The sequence below is a fragment of the Homalodisca vitripennis genome, chromosome 2, assembly GCF_021130785.1.
Source record: "Homalodisca vitripennis isolate AUS2020 chromosome 2, UT_GWSS_2.1, whole genome shotgun sequence".
Classification (NCBI taxonomy): Eukaryota; Metazoa; Arthropoda; class Insecta; order Hemiptera; family Cicadellidae; genus Homalodisca; species Homalodisca vitripennis.
The window spans coordinates 95442079-95456942 of record NC_060208.1 but is presented as its reverse complement, the minus strand read 5'-3'; the positions used below and the strand labels follow the sequence as shown (position 1 = coordinate 95456942).

Here is a 14864-nt window from a genome sequence, read left to right as displayed (position 1 = left end):
AAAATATGTTTTGCAAAACAATTTTGGCTTTTCGTTAATTAAGAAAAATATATGTAAGAAACTATATATTTAAAATAACATTATAATTTAAAAAACATTGTTCCAACTTAAACTGTTTTAGATATTTGTGTAATTTAGTTAAGATAGTCAGTATAAGGTATAAACTTAAATATATTTAATACACAGGTTAGACATTAAAAACGCAGTGTAAAAACAATCTTCGTGTTTATTATAAACCTTTATCTATACACAGTACATCTACTTATCAAATCCTTTATTGCAAATTATGTGCAAAATTAAAATATTTTATACCGAATACGATCTTTTGTATTACATTGTAAAAACAATATAACTTTACATTTACATTAAATAATATTCATCTTTCCGGAACGTAATCGAGATGAAGACTTTGGAGTTTCAATTATGCAATGATGAAGATTTACCATGTTTAGCACTTGTATACTTTTAATGTTGTTACAGGTATTAAAAACTTAATATACATTTAATTTATTCTCAAAACATAAACAATTTCAAAAAGTACATAGACTAAAAAAAAATGTTTGTTTGCATTTTAGCATTTTATTTAAATATTAGGTATATTTGTACTCTATTATTCTTTAGTACAACAAATTATATTTTGGAGTTTATTACTAAAGTTATTTACATATGATATAATATCACTTAATGGTTTCCCTATTCCATGTAAGTTCACAAGGACGTATACCACTTATCAGCATAAACAATTCCAAGATTTAAAACTCTCAAATGATCCTAAAATTACGATTTAGTCACACGCGGAGAACGTCCTCTTCCTTTATCCTAGTAAGGGTCCCATGAGAGCCGCTGATAAGGTGCGTGCTGGCTAATAACAGAGGTTGTGTCTCAGTCGGCACTTGCTGCGTTAATTTGGAGGTCTTTGGTGGAAGTGGAGGTCGTACATCCAGTGGTTCTTGAAGTTCACATGGGGGTGAAATATCTTGGGGAGCTTGCAGGACGAGAAGTCTCAAATCTCTACCGGAACCCCTCAGAATAGGGGTTGGTGTTGGAGTCAGAATTGTCTCAACAGTCGACAGACTGCATTCAGTTGCACCTTTAATGAAAAAAAGCATAAGACAACAAATCAAGTGACTTACAGCTAGATGGTTTAAAAACGTTTCTTTTCCCACCTGAAGTAACACAAATTGTAGCCATTGGTCCTCCATTCTCTAGTTTCTTTTCCACGTTCTCAGAAGTGACTCTGCTGGAATGGCGAGGAGTCTTCCTTCGGTCCCGGTTTTGTCTGTAAAACACCATTAAGAACGCTACGATGTTGAGGAAGAGTAAGGAGCAACCGACGGTCAGTGTAATGGTGAGTGTAGTAGAGTACGCAGCAAAACCATCTTCTCTTTGGCGTCTGGGTGAACCCTTGGAAGACGCCACGATCACCATGGGTGGATTGTCGTGACTGGAGTTCTTCAAGGGCTTAATCTCTTGAAGCTGCTTTGGTGGTGGACTGTAGGCCTTCTTCTGTGGTTTAACTTCTGATTCCTTTAAACAAAAAAAAACAAAAATATTTTATTATTTATTTATTCCAGAATGCAATGGAATACATTTATAACAAAATATGCAATTTATTTCTCTAATAACATACGTATTTTACACTTTTTTCTTAAAAAGAAATTACCAACTTACGATTGTCTGTCCAAGTTTTATCATTCATTCCCATCAAATAACCAACTAATGCGATATTCTGGATTCAACTTCTAAGACCTAGTTTACAAACTATGAGTTATAAGCCATAATCACGTGTATCCCTTATTTGCAGCAAACATTACACAGACAAGAATACAACGCAATATTAAATACCTTTAAGGTTTTAATAAGAATTTCTTCAGATGTAATATTATCATCCTGATTTATTAAATTACAAAACAAATTATTATACAAATAATTTTAAAAAAAATACACACACACACACACACACCATAAAAACAACATATATTTATTTTGTTCTCTTAGGGCAAGAAGCTTAGGAAATTACACCTAGTTCTATGAGGACCTTTGCGCTAAACATTTTTTGGTATCTTCTATAGTAACACCTATCATATATCAGGGTATCTTTTGACATATTCATAAACACTTGTCGAATAGAAGGACCTTTCATTTGATCAAAAGAGCCTACGATCAGAATTGTATGATCCCGAAACATTTATATTTCATATTGTTTGGCGAAGTAAATTGCCTTCGCCATACACATTATTCATGGATCCATTATTACTACGATCACTACCTGATGAGGAGAATCGTCGTTGTCCAATTGATGGTGGGAGCGTGGCACATCCTCCCCGCCCGGGTGGTGCAGATCCGGTACAAGATGGAGCCAAAATGAAAGGCGGTGTGCTCTGTAGTGGCTTTTCATCTTAGGCTTCATGTCTGTCAAAATAATTAAAAGATTGCGTTTTAATTTATATTAGCATTCTGACAATAATGCACATTAGTCTATCGTGTTATGGCTCATTTAGAAATATCGCTATTAATATTTTAAATCTCACAAAATATTAACACTGTCATGTGAAACTAATAAAAATATTTTATGCAAAACAACTTTCTTGTTACTTCGAAGTTTCCCTTGAAATCGTATTGTATAAATCATTTACCGAGCCATTACATATAATCACCTACTACGTACTATAAGAAGTCTACGTTAACGTTGTACCTATACTAAGAAACTATTGAAAAAAATCACCTTAAAAATATTGAAAAATATTATCTTACTAACTAAAAATAATATGCTTGAATTTACCAAGAAGGAGATATCTCTTGTGTATTCTGTCATAAGTAACCCAGTCTATATTTTTTATTTTTTGACGTTCCAAACGGATTCCCAATGGCAAATCAATATCCGTGCCTTGGTTTGGATTTCTGAAAATAAAGTACAATAATTTCATGAAATAAAGGCGTTTAGCGTTAGCATTATGTTTAGATGAATAAAGTATGTGTGCTATAGTTTACTGCGTGTAAATAGTGTCTTAACTTTAGATAGAATTAAAATATCCAAACAATTAAATTGAACTATTAACATATGTAAAAAATATTTACTCAGAAAAAGAAACTTAAATTTATTTTGGGCTTATAATTCTCAGGGTACAATAAAAACCTATTGGAATGAACTTGTATATGGATAAACCATACTTCCAAGATAACCAGATTGATTCAGGAAGTTGGGGCGTTGACATTACATTACATTGACCTATATCTCTGTTTATAACTTTTCGTCCAGCAACGCAGTCTGCAATGCGAGGGTTTACTTGTATTTTTACTGAGTTATAAACAATATTCTTGAGTTCATTATTTATTTCCACATAAATCTCTGAAAGAGAGAGAGAGAGAGAGAGAGAGAGAGAGAGAGAGAGAGAGAGAGAGAGAGAGAGAGAGAGAGAGAGAGAGAGAGAGAGAGAGAGAGAGAGAGAGAGAGAGAGAGAGAGAGAGAGAGAGAGAGAGGGAGAGAGAGAGACTTCATTTATTCCTATATAAAATTTTACATTCACGTATCATCCCAGATAATATGTACATTTACCACAATGTCACTATTAATACTAAAGAACTAGTTATTATTCTACAAACGTAAAACACATTTCAAATGGTAATGAAAAATCTAAAATGAAATTTTTGGAAGGACTTCAAGCCAGGTTCGTAATTTTGGCACGATCTGTCATTACAGGTGCAATATTTTAGCAAGAGGCCACATGAGTCTGAGCTTACAACAAATTGTATGCTATTACATTGACTTATATCTCCGTTTATAACTTTTCGTCCAGCAACGCAGTCTGCAATGCGAGAGTTTACTTGTCTTTTTACAGAGTTATAAACAATATTCTTGAGTTCATAATTTGTTTCCACATTTATTTAATGTCCTACAGGAAATTAGATATTTCTTTAATAATAGTTTCTTCCTAATCTAGCAATAAAAATGTATAGTTATAGATTTAAAAAGGTTAATGCATTATCTCTTAGATAAACTTGACTATGTTTGCATAAGTATTACAAATTTAAATGATGCTAATCCACATTTATATTTTTTAATGTAGAGTATTTTTGAAGAGTTAATAGAGCATTTTGCGATTGAAAATATATAATTTTTTAAATATGATTCAATTTATATATCATGTAATTGGCAAACATTATCTTACGACACTTGTTATAATTATTATACTAACTTGTTATGCAGATGGGACGTAATTTATAGCGCACTGTAGACTTTAATATGTACAAAAATATTCATCAATACTATAATATAATTGAGTATATATGTTATGTAAATTTACTCTAAAAAGGCACAGGTAATGTACGAGTATATCCCTGCGGAGAGTTTATCCTTTGTACTAATTATAAGGCAGAGGTAGCTTTAAAAACTGGTCAATAAATCCCACTTTGCTGGAAAACAACTCTAGAGTGTGAGATTTTTACGGCTCGTCTCTACTTTGTGAGCACTTCTCTGAGCTGCGAAATCCCAGATTAGATTTTCACATTATCCAGTTAAATACATTTTTTTATTCAATACCTTGTTTAATACACCAAGGTACATGTTTATATGTATTATTACTTTTTTATTCCATTAACTGTTTCTATAACGTACTATATTAACCGTACATAACTGACAGTTTCCTAATGCATTTTACTTAGGCTAATGAGATTATTTCATCAGTAGTGGCTATCATTATTAAAATTACATTTCTTTGTCGTATTAATTCTAATTAGTAATGTATTTAATCATCAGATCTTGAATACTGCTTAGAAGTTATTAAATATCTTTTAAATATTATGATCTAAATATCACATTGTTTATATGAAAACTATATACGTTTGATTCAAAGTAATTAAAAATATACTCTCACTAATAGAATAAATATTATATACAGATTTTTATTGATTGGTTAATATTAAGTTAAAACATTAGCATGAATATTTTCAACATAAGTCTGACGGGAGAACTTCAGATGTTTGATTAAAGTATAATATTATATTCTTCACGTTACTACAGTAAGGCTATTTTGATAATTTTACTATAAGTTGTTGCGAATACACAATAGTCTGGCCTATAGTAAAATATCGAAAATTGCTTACCCTGTTTTGACGAAGTTTGTCCAGTAGTCCAAAGTAGCCTCAGACAGCTGTATCTCAGTTTTAGTAAAATTCCTGGGAAAATGCATCATGCTAGAGACGAGGGGAGCTCCAAACACGTAGGGCAGCTCTTCTCCATGAATACAACCTTGTTTCTGAAATATTTCAATAATTTACTGTCGCTTGTGTGTTTAGAATTTATATATCTTATATAGATTGTATTCTTATATATATGTATATATATACATTCAGAGAAACAGGTTATTCTCTTCAGCAAATAAACCACGGTCCAATAAACCAAATGGTTCAAAAAATTAATGAATTTTCATGTATCGTAACTCAAATGAAGTAAGGAATTGCTTTTCTTGTTTGATTCATAATTTCTCTCTCATTTTGTCGTACATATGTATACAATTTATATTTATTTAAAGTAGTGTACTAAGACATAAAATTCATAAATATTTTGAGATATTATAACCTCAACCCAAATAAATTTAAATTCGTTAAAAAAGATTTTCAATTCATGTACAAGTTAGCGTTTGTTCAGGTATTAGTCAAACACTATTATTATTCATTTTACTAATATTGTATAAGTTATGGCCACGTAGTACCTGCGGATAGTCGCCAAGTCGAGTCTGGTAGTCGAAGACATACATGTAGCTACCAGCGTTGCGAGTAGGGGAGTGGAGGTCGGCCGTGTGTACCAGAGGTGCCACTACCAAGGCGTCACTCAGGGCATCCATAGTCTCATCTCGAATGTTACTAGGATGTTGCACCGGCCTTTCCCAGTCCGTGTACTCGTTCACCACAGTCGCAAGTATCTCAGACAAATGGTACCTACAGCAGGTTTCAAGAGTACTATACTCAAAGGAAAACGGTCACACATTTCGCCAAGCTATTCAATAAAACTGTAATCTGACTTTTCTTCTCAAGTTTTTTTTTTTTCACTCAGCATAGTTAATTCAAAATTCTTTTATGACTGTGTAAGACTAACAACAAAATTCTCAAATTCCCAAAAGTTAAATACACTTATCTTGAATATATTCATCATAATGTTTATTAAAATAACCATACAGTTCAGTATACAGTAATTGTTCAGTAAGCATTAATATATGTTTCACTAAAAAAATATTTATTTAATTAACTATCATCAATACGCATAGTACAGATTGACTTTTAAGTCTTAGGACGACTTTATACCTTTACGACAAGAGATAGCACAACCAAATTAGACATACAGCTACTGGTAATATTAAGCTACTTTTCTGTGTACATGATGATGAAATAATGATATTTATTCCGTAAGTACATACAAATTAGAAATACATTTTCGTCTCAGAATTCCACTAACCATCATTATCCAGTATCGATGGTTAGGCAACAAAAATTAAAAACTAATTATTCAGTCTACCTCAATTGACACATAATATCTTCGGGCTTGTGCACATAGATAAATATAATAAATAATGTAAATAAACGTTGTATAATAAATAATGTAAATAAATGTTCTATAATAAATAATGTAAATAAATGTTCTATAATAAATAATGTAAATAAACAATAACAAAACTTAACAAATTATATAACAAAACTTTAACCAGTTAACAATTTTTTTATAATAAATAATGTAAACTGTATCTCTCTATAATAAATAATGTAAATAAATGTTGTATAATAAATAAATATATTAATTAAATATAGTTAACAACACATATATAAATATCAACAAATCTAAATAACAATAACAAAACTTAACAAAATATATAACAAATCTTTAACCAGTTATCAATTTTTTTACTTTTTTTAAGAGTTTAAAGAAAAGAAACCAAAATAAAAAAGAGTTCTAACTTAATACTTTTGCCAAGTGCATAATTTCCTCATCCAGCAAAAGCCAGATTTTTAGGGTTTTTTTTAATATGTTTAAAGATTTAATTCTTTTAATTAAATGATGTCACCTTTGGGAAAAGGCCCGTTGGAGGATAAATAAACCTTAATTAGCGTATTTTAACTTGTAGATCACATCAAATGTATATTAAACTAATAACAATGACGCAAACCCGAGACTTCAAAAAGTTGATCGAGTAGGAATAAATTGCTGCCAAAATGTTTTAAATTTTTTGTACTGTGTAATGTTCTAAATAATATAGCAATATAATAAATTTAGTTGCTTTAAGAGTAAATTTAAAATAATATTTCTTTTATTTCAAGAATATTTTTATCCAGATTTTAATCCTAAAGAAATTAATTCACAGATATGCATTCCTGAAATTATATTTATTTATAAACTTTTGTAATAAAACAGGTTTAACTAATTTATTTATATAAGATATCAATATTTATAACCCTCGTGTTAAGATCCTAAAATATATCATAAATGTACCTATAGGTGTTCTTCACAAAAGTTCTCATGATGCGGGCCTTTCGGTCAGATTCAATACCATATTGCACGTCCTCTGCTGTAAAGGAAAAGTAGGCTTCAAGTCTGACCATGCCAATGAGGAGGTCATACCGAGACATCTTGGCGACCATTGACTTCCTGAACGTGGGGTTGTTGAGATTCAAGAAGTTGTGAAAATGGATAGGTCCGGAGCCTGGAGGCATCACGTGGAGATCTGAAACCAAGTATTTTGATATATAGTATATTCCTTTTCAATTTTAACTATCAAAAAGATAGACGAAAAACTATTAATGCAAACATTTAGTAAAGAGACAAGCAATCTCTCATAGGGCTCTAAAGAAGCACTTTCCATGTGTGTCGACAGATGGTTAAAAACCTGAAAACGCCCTTTGCATTTACGATAATTTTTAATGATTACAGTGGTGGCTTATGGAACTATGAATTTTAAAATGGATAACCCACTGAGACTTTTTGGGCACTAGAAGTTACCCTTTTAAAAGATTTATTTTTATCGTTACGTTTTACATATTACGCTTGTGGGTGATCTTTGTTACACAGATTTACCAGCCACTGAAAAATCTCACATTTTCAGTGTTCTTGATTTTGGATATCGCTGTTTCTAAAAGATCGCACACAGAAAGTTCGAGAAATCTGCGGTCTCCTTAATCTAGAACAAATTATATCTGAAAGGCGTCCTTCCTACGCGTTATTCTTTACGCGTTTACAGCATTGTAATAATAGTGTCGGTTTGACATATTGCGTCAATCAGATTGAGATAATTAGATTGCATTTTGAATCTTTAATCTTTGATTAATGAAGCTCAGATAGAACCTGGAGCTCCAATTATTTGAAATAAAAGGTGTGGAATACCGTCTGCGATAAGAGAGCGTTTTATATCTACAAGAATAATTTATTAATTCATAAAACAGCTTTGCGGTAAAATTTTTACCACTTAAACTGCGCCCCGCTAGCTTAATCGGCTAACAAATTATTTCGTCTAAAGAATGTCGATGTCGATTTTTAACAAATAATATTGTGAGTATCTATCTTATTTTATATTTAAAAACACACTCACCAAATAATCTAATATATTTATATTCCCATTATTACTTTTTAAACTCAAATAAACAACAACAATATATTTATATTAATGTTTTGTTACTTTATGTAGTAATAAATACTGGAGTACATATATTTCAATTTTGTATACATAGGGTAGTACTGAAACTGTATTATATCTAGTACTAAAAGAATTTAAATTGTTATTTTTAAAAAATATCTTGATAAAAAAATACACACCGTCAATGTCGTCACTCAGGCTGCGCCCTCCAATAACTACACCGTCCACAGAGGGTCCAAAGGCGGTGAGAAACTCCGGGGACTCTACAGGCGCCGACAGGATCAGCTCTAGCGGCCTCTCCCGCAAACACTGCAGCAACTGAATGTCTGCGGGACATCCAACATGGCGAGCCACTTGTCTGGTGTAGCGTGCAGGCTCCCTGACTAGGGCCCAGGGGCAGAGCGCGGAACCTGACATGAGGATGGCGCGCTGGAACAGCATCCCTGGGACAGAAATACATTTACAATATTTCTTACTGGTTATACATGTCAATAAAAACTAATTAATAACTTTTTAAAATGTATAATTATAACTACCCAAGATAAATTATTTCAAAATAGTTATGCAAACAAAAATGTTTATGTAACAACAGCCACAGAGTCACATCCTATAAATGGGGAACGTTAATAAATGCGTGTGTAACTTTTATTTTGAATTTCAACGTAAAAATTCTTAAACACGTATCTCTATTCTTAATTGTAGATACGATTTGCAAGACCATAACTCTCTAAAAAGGTACTGTCTTAATAGCAGAATTGGAGGTTGCTATTTTGTCCCGGGAAACAATATAAAGTAAACTCCAGAATATATTCATTGGTTTGCTTTATTACCAACATGCCATTTAAGAAAAGTAGTTACTTTTATTGTGCTTTCACTCTGTAAATGTTAACAAATTGAAAATCGTAGTTAGATTGTTTAAACATATGGCTGTGCTGTCACAAGTTAATGTTGACAAGTAACAGTTTGTTACATTAAACAGCCTGTTTAAAATAATATTTTACAACCTTAGAGACCAAGATGGGAACTGTTGCTGGTTTAGAAACTAGTGGTTCGTAGTCTGGAGGGATTTTCGAAAGAAGAATAAGCCTATATTCATTCTATACACCTTCCGAGTATCAATATAAAATTTCAGTGCAATAGGTCATCAGTTTGTTTTGTAAACAAAGTCAGTTTTAAATGTACAATATTATTAGGAATAACTATGACAATATTGTAAATGTAAAAGTGACTTTGTTTGTTTAAAATACAAACTGTTAACGTATTGTACTGAAATTTTATATTGAATAAATAACAAATTTTTCAGATAATCCAATTACAAAAATCTGTTACAAATAATATTTAACTGTATAATACTTGAAATTAGAAATATTCCGTTGATTATAATTCCTAAACTCCAAGAAGCTTTATACGAGTATTATTGATTTTATGAGCAATATATTTTATCATTGGTTCATTACTACTACCAAGTCAAAGGAATAAACGCTCAATTTTAAAATAAATCTCTTCAGCTCTCCTCAAAAATCTTGAACTCCTCTGATAAAAAAATGCAAAACTACGCCAAGTCATAAAAAAATGAAATTATTATTCACGAAAGCCGCTTTTACATAGTTTATTAAAGTAAATAAATAAGTATCAGAATTGGTTCCTGCATGGAGTATGGTACTACTTGAAATGGGTTTTTCACAAATAACTGATGCTATGTGTTTTTTGTGCGAGCAAATCCATTCACACATACTATATATTTAGTCTAAGGAAAAAATTGGGAAACCCTAACTTACTATATATGGTGCTAAACCACAATGTGAAAAAACTATTTTACTTTCTTTAATATGGAAATTGGGCAAAAACTTTGATTTCGTCACATTATACTCTATAAGTAGTGTATTTTTCACTTTCAATGTGTGTAATGAATAGTTCAGTATGTTGCAGTAAATACTGGTAAATACGGTCTTACAGAATCTAATTGTTATATGCAGCGATGTTTATGATATTATCTGCATAACATAATATGACACAATTTCAGGACAGTATCCCAACGTCAACGTGTTCTCGTTGGGTTTAATGCTACATTAAATTTATAAGGCGCTTTAATAAAGTGAATAATCTTGATTTCTCATTTTAGAAAAACATTTTTCTATTTTCAGATCGTCTTTATTTTATAATAAGATCAGACATATGACTTATACTATTGTTTATACTTGAATAATAAAATATTTGTGTACTGTGTTTAAATTTTTTTTTATCTATCTTATGTAACTGTAAACTATTTCTAATAATAATAAAATTTTAAAATTCCATCATTCAAATGTTTATAGTATTATACGGAATAATAGGCCTACACTTTTGTTAAACACTTGTGTCTTTTCCTTACGATGGTTACAAATTATTATATTTCTATACTGAAAGCGATGTAAAAATATTGCTAAGGTACGTAATTGGAAGCCATATTTTGTTGTTAGGCATACACTGTACGTTTTACATGTTAACATCTAGAGTTTTAAAAGAAAACAGGATTCTTCGTAACATTTCCTATTGTTAAGTGATACAAACAGCAGGAATACTACAGTACGAGATCTGCAATGTGATCTGTTCAGGTGAATAACAAACCTAATATATAATTATAATCTAGGTTAAAATAAACTAATCATACCAGAACGTTGTGCCACGCAAAATTCAGGAATTAAAAATCACCATGTTAAAACACAATACTAATTATAAAACGAAACTGCATAATACAGGTCAATTTGGCCTGCACTCGCCGACCAGCCACCCACGATTTAAGGTCACCTATTACTAAGGTCGATTATTAGTACATTATTATAATAACACGTCACCACCACCCCTGTAATAACATTATCACTGTATTTTCCTCACCGTCAGGCACAGCAGTTGAAGTCATCAAAAAGTGGACGCAAGCAGCCCCAGTGCCATGCCCCATCAAGGTTACGTTCCTGGGATCTCCCCCAAACTGTGCAATGTTCTCTTGTATCCAGTGTAGAGCGGCTATCTGGTCCATCAGGCCGAAGTTGGAAGGCGAGTGCTGGTGCGGGTCAGCGTTTGCGTTTAGAAAACCTCAACAAGTACGTGGTACAATTAGGGAATTGGAACTAAGAACTATTTCTGTTTTAAATTTTGAGTTTAATTTTTTCCAATTGATATAAACAATAGTAAATAATTATACCATATGGACACAGATTCTATTTAATTAAAATATGGTTAGTTGTAAATAATAAACAAAAATATTTGTGTATCAAACTGTAAATAGTGTTCTAAAATCTGTACGTTTTGTCTATATACTGAATATATTTTTATCTTTATAATTGAGTCTGATAGTACTAAAATCATAAAGTATCTTACAAAAATACTCCGTGCAATACTAAAATATTTCTACGTTATATATGTTTATACGTTACGAAGGTTTAAACATGCTAAGGTTTTTACTACCTTTACTACCTGAGGTCCCTCTAAGAGATCTGAGATTTACAATAATCTTTTCTAAAACAGGATATTAACTCAGAGTCTGACACCAGAGAACGTTAATGAATCGAAAAATCGGATAACTAATCGGATTTTATTCAATAACAGATTTAATACCCTTCGATAATAGGAGGAATTTATCCTTCTGGTTGGATTGTATAATAATGTTAGTTTAAACATTATTTTCTATACAATTAAATAAGCTCAGATACACATGTATTTGATAGGATAGCCTTTGGCCTCTAATTTCTTTGTGTATTCAAAACTGGTGTAGTTTAATGAATCCGGACATCGTACAAACGAAGGAAATGTAGATTAATAACGCTAATGTAGGTTTTTGATGATAAAACTCATAATTTTCTGCAAAATTATTATCATTCAATTATTTATTGTTACATGAATCTTTGCAGCAATGATCTAGAGGTTTACATCTAGGGACAAATACAAATTTGGGGTTTAACGGGGGTTTAATAACATATAACAACTATCTTTGAGAAACTCCCTTCGCAGGTTAGTGTACGGCTAATTAACTGGCTATCTCAGGGCATCAAGAAACTAAAAAATGAAAATAATTGCAAATCTTTAATCAAACACTTTTAATTCAAACAACAGTTATTCCCTTGAAGAGTTCAAGGATATCCGTGTAGACCAATAAATTACGAGTCACCAGCTCTGTAGAAAGTGGGAAATAAGTGAATACAAATTTACGGATGACTGTGGTATGAAACAGTAGTTTAAGTAACTTGTAGCATCGTACGTACGATTTCTTTACAATTTCACCGGAAAGAAATGTTACTGCTTTAATATTGACTTTTGCAGTAAGATACATTTAAACGATCTTAATTAATTATTGATTGTAAATAATTTTACTGACATTATATATCATTATTGTTCACTTAAATATGGTTAACATTTATAATACTAATTATTTAAAATGTTTAAGAAATAGTTGCAGATATTAAAAGAAACTGTAAATGTTTAAATTTTTAAACAATTTTTAAATTAACATAACATTTAATTGCGAACACAAGTAGCCTACACGAACACCAACCTCCTAGTTATAGTGACAGTGCATAAATAATATTGGTCTAAATGTATTATCCAATAAAAAATTATATTGCATAGTAAATATATTTTTAAACATATTATTTACTGTCAAATGTACTAGGTCAGAATTTGAACGCCATATATCAGTGTTTCAAAAAAAACTTCCACACTTCAGTTAAAAAAAAAAACAAGTAACGCTCACGGACTCACCTAAAACGCCCAGTCTGTAGTTAACGGTGACAACGACAAGTCCGCCGTAACTGGAAAGCACCGTGCCGTCGTAAAGGCTGCCGGCACCCCACATATACGACTCGCCGTGAATGTAGACCAAGACCGGGAACATTGTAGGGTTATCTCGCAGATCAGCTGTAGATATAGAACAGTGACAGATTTTTGTGCAACTTATTTTAATCATTTATAAGCAAGGTAAAATAGGTGTTCTACATTGACTTCTGCAACGCACCTATAGATATATTACTTAACAATGGTCATAATTGGCTTCAACACTGAAAAGTCAACCTAAATGTTGATCAGGATAATTTTATTAAAACACCACTGAACATTTTGAGATAGGTAATAGAACTTGTTCTTCAATTCTTTAAATCGAGTTTAAAACTACAGGTCATCAACATGTCATAAATAATGTAGTACAAATGAGGTGGGAAAGACATATCAAAGGTATAGTGTTAAAACTACCAGGGAAACCACCAGGGGAGCATAAAGAAACACAAAGTAAAATCAGTAGGAAATACTGTTAAAATATGTTTCTTGAAAGAGAACGTGTCAAAGAGAAGTGACCTAAAGATTGGATTAGTCCTTTATTGCTTATGAATTGTATATGGCCATATTTAAGAGTTTTATCACGTTGTAATTTATACTATACTGCTACTAACTTATAGCTATAAATGATAAAGTTTTGAAGTTCTTCAAGTTTATTTAAGTAGACACCTACTGATTTTCACTAGGGCTCATTAGATTTTGCTTAAATAAGAAAATATTTATAAGATATTATAACCCCATTCCGAAATTAAACTGAGCTCTATAGCTAATTCTTTCTAATTTTTATTACAATAAAATTGATCCAAAAAAGTGATTCAATAGCGCTAAATATACGCGCCCAGGTTTTCGGCAGGATAAAAATGATAGCATGTCCAAGTATAAAGATAGTATACATCTAGTATTTTGGAGGAGTTATTACCTGATATTATCATAAAACTAATTATTTATGTGTTTTGCTATATGATCACATCTCTTTAGCGATTACTTAGTAACATTCCCATTACTTTACCTTACGAAAAACTATGATTCCTTGATTATACAACCAAATAGCAACGATTATTTCCAAGCAAGAGAACACAATCTATTGTCTGAAACCAGAATGGCAATTTATAAAAGCCAGCTCAGCTCAGTTACTTCTAAATATGTTGTGTTCTGAGGATAAATTTCTATATATACCTGTGTACATTAAGTTGTATAAATGGCAATAGCCTTATTTAATTTCTATATATATATATATATATATATATATAATATATATATATATAATTATATATATATATATAATATATAATAATTTCATTATTTTGAAGTGATTTACATTTACTAGTTAGCACTATAACATTTCAAAACGTTAGTTTTAAAGGAAATAATTTGTTAATAACACGATATTTTATTGCTAATTATATATATATATTTACTAGTAAATGTAAATCACTTCAAAAT

The 14864-nt window shown here is 31.0% G+C and overlaps 1 protein-coding gene across 2 annotated transcripts in view; it reads right to left on the bottom strand.

The window, feature by feature from the left end:
- Positions 1 to 208: 208 nt before the first annotated feature.
- Positions 209 to 14864, bottom strand: part of LOC124354375 (neuroligin-4, Y-linked-like) — a 275822-nt gene continuing 261166 nt past the window's right edge. For both annotated transcript variants that reach the window (XM_046804779.1, XM_046804780.1), the window contains exons 3-12: positions 13353 to 13508; positions 11493 to 11690; positions 8798 to 9061; positions 7481 to 7712; positions 5712 to 5937; positions 5104 to 5255; positions 2783 to 2901; positions 2270 to 2412; positions 1167 to 1527; positions 209 to 1090 (exon numbers count right to left, since the gene is read on the bottom strand). In XM_046804779.1, the coding sequence (XP_046660735.1) occupies positions 789 to 1090; positions 1167 to 1527; positions 2270 to 2412; positions 2783 to 2901; positions 5104 to 5255; positions 5712 to 5937; positions 7481 to 7712; positions 8798 to 9061; positions 11493 to 11690; positions 13353 to 13508 (2153 nt within the window). In that variant the 3' untranslated portion in view covers positions 209 to 788. The remainder of the gene's footprint in view (positions 1091 to 1166; positions 1528 to 2269; positions 2413 to 2782; positions 2902 to 5103; positions 5256 to 5711; positions 5938 to 7480; positions 7713 to 8797; positions 9062 to 11492; positions 11691 to 13352; positions 13509 to 14864) is intronic.